General features: G+C 39.0%; 1 protein-coding gene across 1 annotated transcript in view; it reads left to right on the forward strand.

Annotated features, from left to right (window-relative positions):
* The window catches only part of LOC136883333 (structural maintenance of chromosomes protein 1A), a 224,974-nt gene that overhangs the window by 70,990 nt on the left and 135,846 nt on the right, over positions 1 to 18,138 (forward strand). Inside the window, exons 7-8 of the mRNA XM_067155569.2 lie at positions 386 to 637; positions 9,540 to 9,754. Of these exons, the coding sequence (XP_067011670.2) occupies positions 386 to 637; positions 9,540 to 9,754 (467 nt within the window). The remainder of the gene's footprint in view (positions 1 to 385; positions 638 to 9,539; positions 9,755 to 18,138) is intronic.

Genomic DNA, 18,138 nt, shown 5'->3' on the forward strand with positions numbered 1-18,138 from the left:
AAACTTATTTACAAAATAAATTGAAGATGTTTAAAAATTCACCCTGATTCTCAAAAACTTAAAATATCTTGATGGCAAGCTTTTTATTATGCATGGAAGTTTGTAGATTGCTGATTGCCTTCTACATTCCTTTGTCCATTTGAAATTTCTTTTCAGTTTCCTGAAAAGAGAGATAGCTTTAAAATGTTGTTTCTTAAGATAACTGTTCCTAATTAATTAATAACTTACAAATAGTTATGATGATTTTTTTCATTATACTATTTCAGAAGGCAACTACATCTAAACTAACTGAACAAGTACTGCAATGAAAAATCATTCTGTCTCTATATGATTTTCAGATGTCTGTTGTAAGTTCTGGTCAGTCTGTACTGTTGACATTTTTTAGGAAGTGGAGATTAATAAGAAGCGACCAACATTCATCAAGGCTAAGGAACGCGTTGCCCATATCCAGAAAAAACTAGAATCAGCTCGCAAATCACTCGCTCAGGCCAAGAAAGCAGATGCTGCACACGAACAAGATATCCGGGAGTTGGAAGATGAGCTGGCAGAAGTTGAAGCGAAGAAACGTGAATATGAGGATATGGTGGCTGGAGAATCGCAGAGCAAGGGACGTGACGTCCACTTGGAGGATGCTCAGGTAAGATGATGTTCATCATTTTCAAAGAAGTTGATAAATATAATTTGTGTAGAGTTCATTTAGACTGATAGGATTCTTCTTTGTTTAGCCTAAATGTTACCTGCTTAGCAGGGTTGGCTCTTCTGCACATTTGTCTCCATTTTGCATGGTTTGCAGCATCTTCATGATTGACATTGGCTGTTTCTAGTGAAGGGTTATAGTCTTATTTTTATGTATAAGAAAGGTCAGAGGGACACCAGTGTTTGTTGTGGAGGTTGGTATTTTAAAATTTGACACAAGTTCACAATCTAGAAAGCTTTATGTTAGGTCCCTTATAGCAATAATAATAATAATAATAATAATAATAATAATAATAATAATAATAATAATAATAATAATAATCATTGCAGATGACTTTGCAATACTTTCTGAAAATGTGACATCTGCTGTAACCCAAGTAAATGTCTTGGAAAGAATCGCCAGCAGAACTGGCTTAAGAATTTCTGCAGAAAAAACAAAATTTTTAACAAATATTTGGGATGCACCAAAATTTCTGAAAACAGATATTGGCCAAATAGAGAGGGTAAAAAAATTCAAATATCTAGGGGAAATAATCCAAGAAAATGGTTTAGAAAAATCTGCAGTAGAGGAGAGGGTACATAAAATGGAGAGAGCTTATGGTGTCACCAAAGATATCTACAATAAAAGATGCCTATCCAAAAATGCAAAAATAAGGCATTACAACACAGTAGTGAAGCCAGAATGCCTATATGCAAGCGAGTGTCTGGCATTAAACTATAATTTAGATAAGCTAGAAATACTAGAAAGGCGAATCATGAGGAAAATATTAGGCCCACAAAACACAGCAGAAGGTTGGAAATTACGAAGTAATGCTGAAATATATCAAAAAATAGAAAATATATCAGATGTAATGAGGAAAAGGAGACTTATGTTTTTTGGACATTTATATCGAATGCAAGATAGTAGATTAACCAGTAAGATTTTCAGATATTTGTGGAGTAAGAAATCAACGACAAGCTGGGTCAACGAAGTAAGAAAGGATTTAGAAAAAAACAATATAACAACAGAAGAAATAAATAATAGAGAAGGCTTTCGGTTAAAAGTATTGAAAATAGAAGGATTCCAAGGTAGGAAAGTAAAAACGACTGGTTCAAAGTGGTCTGAAGACAGAAAGAAGAAACATAGTGAACAGATGAAAGCGTACTGGAAGAAAAGGAAAGAACAAAGAAGAAGGAATTGAAATTGGCACGTGGTCCTCTGGTGGCCCATTCGAAAGAAGAAGAAGAAGAATAATAATCATCATCTCATCATAATCATCATCATAGTTTTATTGGCAGTTTTAGTAGTGGGGTCTTTTGATTCGTTCCACTTTCTCACGCTAGTTGGCGCCACGGGTAGTGCTAGTGTCTGCTGGTAGTTCTTGGCACCAGTGTCACGGGCTACTAAGGATGGTGTCTTCTAGCGGGTACTAGGGTGTAGTTCAGCAAGATGGCAGTAGGATTGTCACAGGGTTAGTTCTTCGTTTTGTCTGCAATATGCCGACAGTAGCATTGTTGAGATGGCGTAGTTCTTGCCACATGCTGCAGCTGGGTTTGGCTTACGGCGGCAGGGAATGGATATTGGGTCATTAGCATGCAAACTTATGCTCTGAGACTTCTAACAACACACACAGTAAGGAGAAGGTTGCCTGAACTGTTATGATGTAGGAGTGCTAGGGCTACTACCCATCTTGCTTTTGCTCCAGCTCTGGCGTTTTGTGAAAGGGAATGATGAGGAGTAGGTGGTTGTAGCAATATAATAAAATAATATGAAATAGTAACATGATTTTATTTCGTGCAAAAACCTTTTACACACAAGTACATAACTAAAAAGTAAAATAAAAATAAAAATTAAGACATGAAGTAACAGTACCTTGTTAACCCTCTTGTGCATGAGGACCTCATATAAGGATGTTAAGAGTTCTTGGGCATTTTTATGCATTATGTATTACTTTTATGCTAAGTAGTACATTTTCCCTTCACAGACAATCTATAACACATACACCAGTGATGAATTTCTATATTTCTTTTTTTTTTTTTACATATGAGACACCAAAACAGACTTACATCCAAAGGTACTTCTTCCATCCCATCACCATTCACGAATACCAACCACCGTTCATATTACGTGAGCCCTCCCCCATCCAGTAACTATAGGCTTCATGAGTACCTCTGGCATCAACCTCGAAGACATTACAGAGTCTTGCAAGTACACCTGAACCCATGGCCAGTAGGCAGCAATGATCAATCTAAGAATTCACTATTGTTTATATATTCCATTATGGTAAACTATATCGCATACGATTGTTTTTCTTCACAAAATGCAAACGAAAAATAATTCATGCATGAGAGAGCTAATGAATCTTTTGTATTGGCTGCAAAAAATGAAGTCACTCCTGTGAGGAGGAGTCGCTAATGTTGCAATGACCCCACGGAAGTGTTTTGATGTTATCGGTCTGGACGTGGCGTTTGTCGTCATGAAACGATAGCGCTATGTTATACACAAACTGTGTAGATGTTGTGGAGTTGGGATTGGATAGAGTGTTAGTTCTGTATAATAATTTTGAAGTTTTCATTATTACCAAGTTGTCTTTCTTTAATATTTTATTGATTGATCCAACTGAAGGTTTGTAGAATATGGAGACCCCTCCTTCTGGTCTGCCTCTTAGCTTTGGTTTTGCAAGTGAGTGGATTGAGTAGTGGTTCTGTCAAGAAAGTTTCAATGGTTACTATGATGTCACACTCTGACCAGATGTCTTCTGGTGCTTTGTTGAATGTGGTTTTTAGGCCTTCTGCATTCCACAGTAGGATGTTTAGAGTTTTATCAGATTTGCCCTCTTGGCTAGATTTTTCTATGTGGTTATTGCCTTCGAAATCGAAAGGTACGGTAAATTACCCCTCTAGCCAGAGATCAGCATGCATAATTAAATTTCTTTCTTCCATTGGTATACCAGTTTTGAAGGCCTTGCTTGTGCCGCGTGAGGGTAGTTGTTCGCATCCGATGATCTTGGTGATTCCATTTGATGTTAGGCCTAGGGCTAATATGGGAAAGGCTAACCACAACAGACCTCACCACGATAGAAAAAGTGAAAGCACGATTCCTTAAGAGAGCACTAGGTGTGGCAAGATCGTCACAGTCCAGACTAATCTATGAATTAGCAAGGGAACCTTTCTATATCGAAGACCTCCGATTCAATCTACACCTGCCATCTACCCTGCAAATGGAGAAGGTACTTGAGCAGAACCATCTGAAGCAACAGGACATACCACTGGATTTTTACGCAACGGAAGCAATGACCGATAGGCGATGGACACAGGAAAATCAGGAACTAAGAAACATAGTCACATGACTCGCCGTACACGGCTTCCATCACAAAATTTGCAAAAGCATAAAATATCATGAATCGAACAGAGAATGTATATGTTCTCTGTGTGAGAAGCCGTGCGACAAGTACCACATAACACTGTGTAGTAAGAGGGAAAAGAGCATAGTTGACTATAGCAAAGACTAAACCGCCTCGAGAATCTGTAAATCGCTGTATGACAGTATTTCATGCTTACTTTGTAACCTTGAAACCTGTTGTTGTATCCCATTATTTGGCCATCGGGCTGCAATAAATTCTTATACATTCTGTATAATAATGCTTCTGATGGTGGTGGTGGTGGTGGTGGTGGTGGTGGTGGTGATTGCTGTTTTTGAGAGTAAGCACAACTGGGCAACCGTCTTCTGTTAACACTAATCAAAGGGAAAAGTACAAGTGATCCAGTACTTCGAAAAATGAAGGTATTGGCCAAAGAGAGATAAGGACTATGAAGGGCATGAAAATGAAAGACTCCCTAGGCCTCCATACGTAATATTGTCGGGTCGGAAAAGAACGTGTTCACCAAGGGAGGTTGGATAGGATAGATGGAAGTGAGGAGCCTGTCACAAGTCCCGTATTTTTTCGCATAATTAACGCCCTTGCATAATTTACGCATCGCAATATTATTGTGTCCAAAGTGGAGAAAAAGAAATGATCACGTATTTGACGCACCCACTTCTTCGAACATCCATCAAGCAGCTCCAGATGCGTTTTAAAATAAAGATGTCAAATACTCGGCCTTCCTATTGCAAAACTGGGCATTCCAAATACCGGGCAAAATGCTGTTATCAGCTGGTAGGAAATACCACTGCACTAGTTCGGTGAGAAAATCAGTGCAGAAGTGACTATTGACGCTCTATTCCAGTGTGGTACAACTGGGAATATGTTTTACGAGTGTTTCGGGTAAGGGACGTGCGTTTCCTGTGATCTCAAAATTGTTTTTAAGTTCACAGTGAGCAAGTATTCGGGTAATACTGCATCATATAAACTCGTGGTGATCAGTTACTCCAAAATATATGGGAATAGGGCAGTGGGCCGCAAGTGTTCAGTGTCTAAACGCAACGTGCACTACCGCGGTAACAATGAAATGTAGCAGGGGTCCCTTCTTCGACCAACAAGTCTCGCAAAGCATTTCGCGGACCAAAAAGTGGTAAGTTTCCAAAAGTAGGGGAGATCCTGCTTAAATATATGATTTAGTTGCACAACGTTGGATATGCCGTTTTTCATGAAATGCTGTATTTTAAGGGACAAGAAATAGCTTATAAGAAATTTCAATACAATATATCAAGTAAATAATATTACATCAGTCTTGGGACTAGTTTCAGCCACTTAATGGCCATCTCAGCTAAATAAAAATTAAACAGATTATGTGATAACTAAAACATACCAAAGACAATGTTGCAGGTATAATTATGTTTTAGTTATCACATAATCTGTTTAATTTTTCTTTGGCTGAAGATGGCCACTAAGTGGCTGAAACTAGTCCCAAGACTGATGTAATATTATTTACTTTATATATTGTATTGAAAAGGTCAATTTATTTCTTATAATTGCACTTCAATATGGAACAAAAATGAAATTTATAGCTTATAAAGAGCTGAGCACATGGAAACAGTGTCTCGGATTTGAAGGTTAGCCGAGGCTTGATGATTTTTATGAAGAGAAATGGACTTTCTCTTCGACGAGGGACAACATTATGTCACAAAATGCCGAATGATTTCAACCAAAAAGTAATGGATATTTATCGCTTTGTGATTGAGAAACGTAAAGTGAAGTGAAGTGCTCTCCCAAATAGAAACCACAGGTCAGACGCCAGTCAGTTTCTGTACGTCACAAAGTCGAACAATCGATAAGAAAGAGACATCGAGTTTTATCGTACGCACTACTGGAAGCGGAAAAGAACGATGTACTGCAATGCTTGCTGTAACAGGTGATGGCAGAAAGCTTGCGCCTTACGTTGTTCTAAACTGAAAAATAATGCTTAAAGTAAAATTTCAGCGAGGGAGCTGTGTTCGTATCCAAGAAAAAGTGTGGATGGTCACGTCACTCATACAAGATTGGATACGAACGGTTTGGGGAAATATAGCAGCGGTCCCTCCTTCGATGCCCGGCCCTTCTCGTGTTGGATAGTTTTCGTTTTTTGCCGGTACATCCTTGTTATGTACTTACATGAATTGTACTTTTGTTAGTACATGTTTATTTCACTTCGGTTGTATTGTCAGATCGTAACGGGAAGAATATTTACCAGTGTCAGTACTTCAAACCCACGTGTCCAACTTACCTGATGTACCCTATTTGACTTTTAGAAAAAATCTCACACCGGAGTTTTACACCAAATGACGACTAACCACAAATGAGTTGAACCAATTGCATGTATATTATATTTGATGTATCTTTTAAATGTAAATGAATTGTAAATAATTTTTTAAATATCTGAATTCCTTGAATAATTTACGCATCCGAGGTTTTCGTCTGTACTTTTCGTCAAAAAAGTGCGTGAATTATGCAAGAAAATACGGAGAGTAAACAGTGCCAGGTCTCCACTAAGGGCCCCATAGTCGCCAACCCACACTCCCAAGTTAAGAGCCCCGGGGCCACTTTTAGTCGCCTTTTTTGACAGACAGGGGATATTGTGGGTGTTATTCTACTGCCCTAACCCACAGGGGGAGATAATACTTCTGTCCGTGAAACATGTTTCATAATCTTGAAACATAAGGCCACCGCTTTTTAAAATACCTTTGGCTTACCATGTTGTCTCTACTTTTGCTTCAGTAGCATACATTTTAGCTCCAAACCCAATAAATTTAAACATGATTTTGCCATGAAATTCATCTTTCATGTAACCTATTTCTTTTTGTTTACCTGCGGCTTGCCAAAGATGTTGTCACGATCATATTCGCTGGTTTCAAACTTTTTTATTGCATCATCTCTAATGTCTCGGTACACATCCTTGGTGTGAATGAGGTAAACTATCTGTGTCTGTGTAACAATGAACAAGCTGAGCCCTCTTTTTTTCTTTGGTCTCTTACTAGCTTGATGACTCACCATCCTATGACGAGATGTTAAGTCATTTTGATATTAAATACTAATGTTTTAACCCCTTCCCCATGGATATTCTTTGACTCACTATCTGGCAGAACCAGGAGTAATCATTTGGTTGTAGGAACAGTTGTGGAGTACCTTCACTAAATAATTTATTTGGTAAAAATGGCTTAAATTATATCCTTCAAATTTTGCAGAGAATAAATATAGGGCCTGCCAATTTTAAAATAATACAATGATATTACCTAATTACACACAGGAACCCCCAGTTCAGTATGATTCATGAAGAAGCATCCAGCATGGCACAAGGAAATCTCACATTGCTTGCACGTGAAGGTAGACTGAATTGCTCTGTCTGATGGGGTTCTTCTTTCCTTACTCATACAGAGAACACAGGACTTTACCCTCTCATCAGTCTTTATAAGAGTGTGATTATTTGCTAGTAAAAGGCATGATTAAGGGAGGGACTGTATCCTGCCCCGCCGTTTCAATGGAAAAAAATTTCCAATCATTTCCTATCCGAGATGCTACCTGAATTCCAGCCCATGCTTTGTCCTAGTTGGCGACTTAGTTGCATCAAGCAAAGTAAAACTATTTATGATGCATACGTTGATCACAAAACCAAATACGAGGGCAAGTCAGTAAGTATCTGCAATTTTGCTCTAATTCATAGAACAGTCACTCGTCTGTTATTCAGGATCATATCATGCTCTTGTTCAATATTGGCATCAGATATGTTCGCAGATGGATGCTTGGATCTTTCCTCACCCTTCACGCTCGTGCGACTACTTTTGAACTGTTCAATCTATTGGTAAACATTCGCTGTGGCAAAACATTGTCCCCGTATTGTGCTGAAAGTCTTCTATGAATTTCCGCTCCTGGTACACCCTCAGACCACAAAAAAATGGATTATGGAACGCTCTTCTTCCTTGGTGCAGACAGAGAGTGGAGTGGCCATCTTTATGTCGCAGCAGCGCAAGCTGTACTGATCTGATAATGCTGAAACCTACCACAGACGTAGACAACGGTGCCATCTAGCAGCTGGTGCGTACACAACACCATAGAGCCAACCTAAAGTCAATTACAGCAAAATTGCAGATACTTATTGACTTGCCCACTTACATGTCCTCACCACTTCTTACAAGGCCTACCAATTGTGTGGTAGCTCCTCTTCTGGTCTGTACGATCAACCCCTCCCTTCTGTGTAGACAAAGGACACTGCACGTATACCTTTTCATTGAATTTTCCCACTTTCCTCTGTATCCCATACTGTACCAAGGGGTCAGTACAGCAGAACTTCGATTATACGTTCCCGGAAACTACATTTTCCCGTATTATTCGTTCAAATTACGTGGACCCGCGAGCATCCTAATTAAATCACGTAAAAATCCTGTATTATGCGTTCCTCGAAGAAACGATTTCCCGGATCAACCGTCCAGAAATTAACATAAGATTAATTTTAAGGACACTTCCTCTTAAGCATTACTTTGTCAATTTATATATTTTTCATCTAAACAGTGTTATGTGGCTGTAGATGTTGATAATATATGAAACGTGTACCACTTTTAACCATTAAATTGCCTTAAGCAATCAACTAGGTGGAAAATAATAAATACTTAATTGTGAATCTATAGAAGTGCAATACGGACCATGAAGCTGATTTTATGTAAGACTCGAAAAAGGTAAAAAAATAAACATCTAACCCTGGACATAATGTAAACATTTTGCAAGTACGAATATTCGAAGAAACTAGTTCCGTCTTCAAGTAAAGCTGTCTAAATGCGCTCCATCTCCTTCCAATTGTTGTAGACACTATCTGCTTTATGGTTTCCGAGGATTCTCTAAACAATACCATCCGAATGCGATGCTAAGATGGTCCCTTGTGCAGGTTCACCGCCGATTGTTTTTCCAGTACAGTACTTCCTCAAATTACCGCAATGATGAGACATCAACGCCATGATCCGTAAGTATATCGTAGCCGTCCTTTTGTGAGATACAGTTTTTTTAAAAACGTGTAATCGAGGATTTAGCGTTGATGGGACTCAAATTTCTGGACGGTTGATCCGGGAAATCACTTCTGCGAGGAATGGATAATGCAGGATTTTTACAACGTGATTTAATTAGGATGCTCGCGTGACGACGCAATTTGAATGAATAATACAGGAAAACGTAGTTTCCGGGAATGTATAATCGAGGTTCTACTGTATATATAACCTTTTAGGTTACAATAAATGCGCATTAAATAGGTGGAAACGTTTTAGCTCTTGTTTTGCATTATATTGCACTTCATTATCGAATAATGTGAAATTTGTTACCTATGACAATGATCATTTTGTCAATAGTCACATAAAAGTGCAAACTTGCCTGCTTACTTTGTTTCTAAATACCGTACCTCTCTTTCTTTCTTTTTTCCTACTTGATTTTTATCCGATTCTGAATCTCAACACTGTTCCTTTGCAGGTCCAGGAATATCATCGTCTAAAGGAAGAAGCTGGCAAGCGTTCAGCCATGTACCTACAGCAGCTGGATTCGGTCAATCGAGAACAAAAATCTGACCAAGATCGACTAGATAATGAGGGGCGCAAGAAATCGGAAATTGAAAACAGACTGTTACAGAAGCGACATGAGAAAGAAGAGGCTGTGAAACGAATAGAAAAATTAGCGGAACATATCAAGTGAGTAATTAGTTTGTGTGGATTATTTGATCTGTTTATTTACTGTTCCTACTTTCCTCGAGTTAGCGAGTTAGTTTAATGTGTGGATCATACTTCTCGTAAATTCTGACAGAGAAGTGGAGTGCTATTCACTTTCTGTATTTTCATTATTTTCTTTGTGTCTCCTCTCTGTTACCCCACTTCCACACTGGTGTATGTTCCTATGTATGTTCCTATTGTCCTTCCTAGATCCAACTGTATAAACATCAACAATCATCAGAGATAGGAAGCTATAAGTTGGATAGTTAGCCAGCCTCCAGTCTTGTTTTTTACCATTTCCATTATTTATATTTCACCTGTTGTGTTCATTTTCTCTTTCTCTGCACACCCTATGTTCCTTGCTTTGTGCCACTTAAACATTTTCTGATATTGACCTAACATGTTATCCTATGTTTTCCAAGAAAGAACTACCAAAGACTCCCTTAACGAGCATGGATGCCTGTGTTCCAATTGATCTACCTACCTACCTACCTTATAATCCCTAAATACCAATGGAACTTTTTTTTTTTTTTTTTGCAGAAATATTGCTTTTGAAAATTGGGTGCCGGTCATATTCAAGCCTTTTATATTGTGATCTCGTAATACATTGTTCCATATGCATGCCAGTGCAGCAACAGTGGTTACATGTCACATAATTTGCCAGTGGCTCACTGTCGCTCACTAGGGTTGGGCAGACCGGAACATTCACTTCTTCCGCAACATTAAGAACTTGAGGCGGAGTGTTTCGGTACAGAGTGCCGAGACACGGGACACAGGACACAGGACTGTAACTGCGTCCTAGAGAGAACTTCGAGAGGCAACAGGACATGCTCCGCTTCAGCTGGAATGTGCCTGAACCGAACGTGCTGTGCCAAGGCCGCACTAGATAGATTAGTTGGCCTTGGCTGCCTGCCTGTCGATACCGGCTGTGTGCCGCCCTGTGTTGGAGTGTCAACATTTTTTCATCCAGTTATATCTTTAATTCCAAAGCGATGACCCATATTTTTCCTGGGCTTAAAAGTTTCCTTAAAGTCCAAATTAATTTTTAACATCAATCCTCGAGAAAGTGTTGAGGGAAATTTTCGAAATATTGAAGAAAGTAAATGGAAGTTGAGAGGGAAGGAATTCGAAGTGCAGAGAGAATAAGGCGGGGGGGGCGCACATTGGGACGCAGGCGAAGCAGCTAAAGCAGTGCAGCGCAGAGCAGATTTTTGTAATCCACACAAATCATTGCACCATCGCAAGTTGACAGACAGGGCAGGACAGAGCAGAGCAGGCCGGTTCTGCACCTACTTCCGCCTACCACGCGCAGTCTTCGAAATACAGTTTCCTGCGCACGTGTCACGCAGTTAGTTAAGAAATGGAGGAGAAAATTACCACAGCCATTCAGTCTCACCATGTTTTGTAGGTACTATGTGAATCATGTGGACTGCAATGCAGTATGTACGTATATATGTATGTATGTATGTATGTTCGTGAGAAGATGGCTGAACAGAATTTAATGAAAATCGGTATGTAAATTCGGGGAATAAGGCACTACAGTCTAGGCTATAAATCATTTTATTCATGCTGCGTAACAAGGTAGTTTAGAGAAAGGCCTAAAATGTAATCCACCGAGCAAGTGGCCGTGCAGTTAGGGTCGCGCCTCTGTGAGCTTGCATTCGGGAGATAGTGGGTTCGAACCCCACTGTCGGCAGCCCTGAAGATGGTTTTCCGTGTTTTCCTATTTTCACACTAGGCAAATGCTGGGGCTGTACCTTAATTAAGGCCACGCCCGCTACCTTCCCAATCTTCCACCCTTCTTCCGTCGCCGAAAATCTTCGATATGTTAGTGCGACGTTAAACAAACAGCAAACAAAATAATGTAATCCTCATATATCTATGAAACAATCCGTGACCCAAGTTCTCGCAACATATAGAGTTTAAGACAAAGATCTAATGCTGATTATGGAGAGCATCATCGCCGACTCCGTCGCCGTCATCCATCATCACATTTATGTGAAGAGATAAATACGGAAAATCATTTATCATGTCTTGTCCAATATAAATGCAAACGCGTTCACAACAGATTGTCAATGTTGATTGATTTTAGTATCTTGTGTCTTGTGACAACTAGATGAAAATCTAGCAGTACATTTGTAAATACATATTTTTCCCTCTCCCCCACTGTGATCCTATTAATGAATTTACCATGCAAGTTGGTCGTGCGGTTAGGATCGCCTTGCTATGAGCTTGCATTCGGGAGATAGGGGGTTCGAACCCCACTGTCGGCAACCGTGAAGATAGTTTTCCGTGGTTTCCCATTTTCACACCAGGCTAATGCTGGGGGGGCTGTACCTTAATTAAGGCCTCGGTCGCTTCCTTTCCCATTCCTAGCCCTTTCCTATTCCATCGTTGCCATAAGAACAATCTGTGTCGGTGCGACGTAAAAAATATAAAAAATAATCATGAATTCTTTGCTTAGTCCATATGAACGCCGAACATCGGTAACATAGAAATATTGTTCAGTCTTGTAAACTGGCGAAGGTGGTTGTTTTTATTGCGATTGTCTTAAGCTGAATAACCGCGTTGCCATCAGCACAAGGGAAATTGTGAAGATGACTAACAAAATGAGAAAAATCGCGAATGCTTGAAGAAAAGAAAAAAAGAGCCTCTTTATACTTGATGCCCCAGTATCACAGAGTCTAAAGAAAACATGTTATTTCTGAAAACCGACGAGACCCTGCGTGGCAATGTGCGCTTACGTCCACTTCGCAATTTCGTAAGCTTCGCGCTGTTCTGCTCTGCTCTGCTCTTCCCTGCTCTGCGGCCAACTGCTTCTCAATGTGCGCCCGGCCTAACAGCACGAAAGTACAACAATGTATTCATCCAGTTATATTTTTAATTCCAAAGCGACGACCCATATTTTTCTTGGGCTTAAAACTTTCCTTAAAGTCCAAATTAATGTATAACGTCAATCCCCGAGAAAGTGTTGAGGGAAATTTTCGAGATATTAATTACTCACTAATTACTCACAATACAGGCCAATACATTCAACTGGTGAAAAAATTCTTGAATTGGTTACTTTTAAACACCTGCACTACCACTGTAACCGTGTTATGTGTTTTTTATATTGACCGGAAAAATCTTAACCTAAAAGCAGCCTTTAATGTGATTATTGGGCGCGAATTTCAGTGTTCCGACTGTTCGTTCACGTTCCTTGCAGCTTTATGCTGGACCATGGCCATAACTACACACAGGCACACACCACACAGCACGTTCCGTACAGGCACACTCCCAGTTCCCACTGGCGCGGAGCATGTAATGTTGCCCCTCGAAGTTCTCTCTACACTGCGCAGTTACAGTCCCGCGTCCCGTGCGCCCGCTGCACAGTTCAGCTAGTAGGCGAAGGGCAGTGCATAGTGGCGCTTCTGATGGGACAGCGAGTCAGTGTCTCCGGCTCGCTTGAGAATGTTTCGGAACAATTGACCCTCGGATTTCTGGAACAGCGGAACATAACTGTGCACCGGCACCTTGTGCCGAAACAGGGACATAGTGCCCAACCCTATCGCTCACTCCTGCTTTACTGAAACTACACTGTTCTGCAGCTGATTAAAGTTCTCAGTGAAGAAGTGGCTTTTCAGAGTTGCATCAAAACAACTCTTCATTGAGTGGATGGCGTCTGCTAGTGATCACGCACGTACACCAAATGGATGGGTGTAACGATCCAGAGTAAAACTTTTATGCAACTAGATAAAGAATGCATGGGCTCACAACTCCAACAGCTTGGTGTAATAAAACTGAATTTTGATATTTATGGATGGTAGTGAGGATGACTTTGTATGGGAAGATGACAGTAACAAGAGTTCCAATGGCGATAGCTCTGATGTTGAATTGTGACAGATTTGTACACCAAACGAATTTTGATTACTCATTTATTTGGTGTTTTTATTATTTTTAAAGTGTTTGAAGTGAACATGTAATACTTTTTTCTGAATTTTGTTGTTTCTGGGTGCGGGTGTTTTCAGTTGGTCGGCCTTGTGATTTCACTTTGCACACTTAATTGGAAAACAATTCCTGTCTATGGTGACGGGTTGTATTTCGGATTATACGGTATCTGTCTGTCTGTCCTTTCCCTCCTTGATATGCCCTTGTAATACATTCAGAAACATAATAGAAAGTTACAGACGTATTAAATCAATATTTGAGGTATTATATTTATAGTTTTATCTCAGAGTTTTTTTAAGTAAGTGTCAACAACCTAGTTAAAAATTTGTTCTTTGACTGTACAATCTATGCAGTCAGACATTTCTGTTCGCGTTATGAAAGAAACCCATGTAGAGTTTGATGTTAGCAATATCATTTTCCTTGTGCTCGAGTAGATGTGCTGGCTAGCGCTTCACTGTGAATTACAAAAGTAAACAGCTGCATTCTGATGTTCAGAAAAAGAACATATTTTCATAATAAATGCATATATAACTTGTCTGATAGCAGTTGTTAACCCGTTAAAAATAAAGGCTGGATAAATTATCGCTTAATAGGGTTATCCTATGCACACTTTTGCCGCTAGATGGCATGAGTTTACTACTCGGACTAGAATGAGATTGTTTTTCAATACATGTAGTACGTGATTAGGCCTAGGTTATGCATAGTAAAGTTATGAATGAGAATATGGATGATGCCAATAGTGCCATATTTAATATTTATCCGAACATAGATAAAATGAATATGATCACTTTAAAAGAAGAGTTGAGGAAGCGAGGAGGGAGAGTTGGTGGTAATAAACAAGAGCTTTGTCAAAGGTGCGATAGAGATGTTTTACACGCTGTCTGTGCAAAAGTATTTTAAATAATAAATACAGGGATATAATCAGTACCGTACACACTGGTACTATAATTATCTATGAATGTTTGTTCTTTTTAGATTGCGGGCTTATATTAAAATGGGAATACATCGGACAACGGAGACACCAACAGAAGGTAGGGTTACCAGTAGGCCGATATTTCCAAGTGACATGAACTTTAAAGATTTATCAATCTCCTTTCTGCCTCATGTGAAATTATCACATATTCACTTGATGGACTACTTCGTTTTCAGAAAATCCGAGATCGATGGAGATCCAGTGAAGAATTACAAGTCGTTATGTGATGCCGGATATAATTTATTTAATGAAAAGTTCATTAAAATCATTAAGTGTGTGTTTGAGAGTGATAGGGTATTTGTACTGTCTTCTGTGAGATCACAATTCACCAAAAACAAAGAGTACACTGTTAAGTTGATACTAGATCACTGTGGTTCTGGCATTCTAGCAGCAAGTTGTGAGTGTGTAGCAGGTATTGGACTCAAAGCCTGTTGTAAGCATACTGCTGCCCTTTGTTATGCCCTTGAATACTTCAGCAAAACTGGTTCGATAAAATGTTCAGAAACACCAACTAACGTTTTACAAACATTTCACCAGCCTGCACGAAAAAGGAAAGTACATGGAAGTTCCGTAAAAGTGTCAAATCTGCCCATAGCAACAGGTTCACGGTTATGTTTTGATCCAAGACCAGCCTCACTTAAACGAGGTAGGTTATGAATCATATGTGAGACATTTAATTGAAAATTCAGGAATGAAACTGTCTTATTTGTCATCACTTCCCAAATCAAATGTTGACATCTTGTCTGTTGCACATGATCATTTTTATGGAACAGACACAAACTCAAATTATTTATCTGAGTTAGTGTCTGTCTCTGAGGATGCCATAAAAGATATAGAAAGTGAAACAAGAGGGCAATCCAGATGTGCGCTATGGTACAAGGAAAGGAAGTACAGGCTAACTGCAAGTTATTTTGGTAGAATATGCCACACTAAAGATGCCAAAACTTTGGCCCATACAATAATTGCAGGTAGTCAATACCAAAATAAATTTATGAAGTGGTGTTTGGATAAGGAATGTCTGGCAAGGAGGAGGTATGAAGAAATTACAGATCATAGTGTATCCAAATGTGGGTTGATTATTCATCGCACCAAAAACTATCTAGCAGCAAGTTGTGATGGACTTATTGGGAATGACAGAGTGCTGGAACTGGAAGATGTGCCAAGCCATGAATATGACAAAGTATCTTCCAGTATTGCACCTTATTTAATTGAGGACAAAGATGGCATACATTTAAAGCAGTCACACAACTATTATTTTCAAGTGCAAGGTCAGTTGTTCATCACTGATAGACAGTTCTGTAGTTTTGCTGTCTACACAGCTGTTGATATGGTAATCATAAACATTGAGAGGAATGAGGAGTTTATTCAAGAAATGCTACCACAGCTTGAGAAATTTTACTATGAGTACTTTATTCCAGCTTTAATGGAGAACTAGGTCCATGAGCCTTTGGTATAAATGAACAATAAATGAACAATTATATCATGCTTCCAGCAATTGCTCACTTGTAACATAATATAGTCTACCTACCATGTTTTGCTTTAGTAGGCTATCACATGATTGATCTCCTGAAATTGCACAACATGTAACATACAAAAATAATCCTACCTGACAGGGGAACTTTGCTTATGTGAAGCTTTGTTTGTAGAATTTTGTATGTTTTCCCTAAGCCCTTTCAATGTGTATTCTTTTGGAAGCAATTCTCCTTGTCATGATATTTTCCATGGTGGAGAACTGCCTTTTCCCTTTCAAGAAGGGTGGAATATTTACACTTAATCCCTTTGAGCAAAGTAGGTCTTGAATTTGAAATCCTCGGTTAACCATTACTGAGTCACCTTCTTCCAACAAGTCAATAATATTAGATTTTATGAACAACTGCCTGTCTGAAACTGATCCACCATACGCATCTGATATAAAACACACAAATCCTGATGGATTTATTCCAATCAGTACCTTCACAGTGTTACAGTTTTTGTACGTAGAAAATGGTTTCCTGTTGGGCACTAGAACTCTTAGGCTTCATTATTGAAATTTCAGTACAGTCTAAAATTACTCTTGTGTTAGGATATTGCTTCTTAAATTCCATAGGGGAGTTTTCCCTCACAGTCTTCTGATCAACCCAAATATTTAATTCTTTGAACTGGCAATACATAAAATTTATCCATACAGAAAAAATTAGCCCTACTGTTGTTACATTTAAACCAAAATTATATGCAAGTTCCTTATCTGTTTTCGCCATTCTCATTTTCATCATTGTTAAAAAGAAACAGTATTCTGGTGAAAGTGGAAATACCTGCAGACTAAATCTGCCCCTTCCCAGGGCTAAATAAAAATGATCTCTGTTGTCAAAACCTGTGAAGAGTTGCACTCCACCAGATATTGTTAGAAGTCTTTCAATATCAAGTACATCCTCACTGTCTTTGGTTTGGCATGCAACATCCCTAAATAAGTTACCGATACCGCTTGATAATGGAAGGTTCATATTTTCATTAACACTAGATGACTGACACTTTTCAAATGCTGCTATAGGTAAGTCATTGGTGTCCAGAAGCACAGCTGTGTCTTGCCTTGTCATCAGATCATCCTCCTTCTTTCCTCTGTTACGTGCCCTAACCTCTCTCATCTTTACATCTGAGCTGGTGTCAGGAGTCCAGGGAAATACAGATGGCACTGCATGTAATTTCAACTGCGACCTTTCACCTACAAAATCAAAATATTCATAGTAATTCGAACGATAATATAATTGCAAGAGGCATGTACCTCTCTGCTGTACCTCTACTCACACTTTAACACATTTAATGTTAAATAGACTATAGGCGTACTAGTGATCATGTATATACTTATCTATGTACCTAATAACATCGTTCTATAATCATCGCTCCTAAAATGTGCTGAACAGACTCTGTCATTCTTTGTAATCTGGCTCAGTTTAAGATTCTTCCTTCTGATTGAATGTATCCACTGTTTTCTACGTTTCACATCTTTCGGAAACTGATGGAACGAAAATGACATGCCTCGGTTTTTGCACGATGGCACACAACAGTAATCCGGCATTTTTATTGAATCTCAGGATACCACAATAGTACTTATGAGTCAATTAAATGACAGTGATATTCTAACCTTCAAGCCCTGAAACAAATGAAGGTGGAATGGCGTAGTCCGAGTAGTACACGCACACTACCTATTGGTACTAGTTCAGGATAACCCTATTTTAATGCTAAATACTGCAATTAAGTAAGAATGGGATACACCTTAAGATATGACGGAGTGCATCTTTGATATCGGGGGTTAGTTTATATTTTATCATGTCTGGTTAAATTTCGGAAAGGCTATTATCATGTAAATTTATAGCGAGAAGGTTTTCATCATACATATAGTACGTTAAGTTACGTTAGGTGACGCTGTTTGAATAAGAAAATTAAACGTTTGCCACAAAATTGTATTGAATATCACCTTGATTCATTCTGG

Source organism: Anabrus simplex, chromosome 11 (assembly GCF_040414725.1).
Source record: "Anabrus simplex isolate iqAnaSimp1 chromosome 11, ASM4041472v1, whole genome shotgun sequence".
Classification (NCBI taxonomy): Eukaryota; Metazoa; Arthropoda; class Insecta; order Orthoptera; family Tettigoniidae; genus Anabrus; species Anabrus simplex.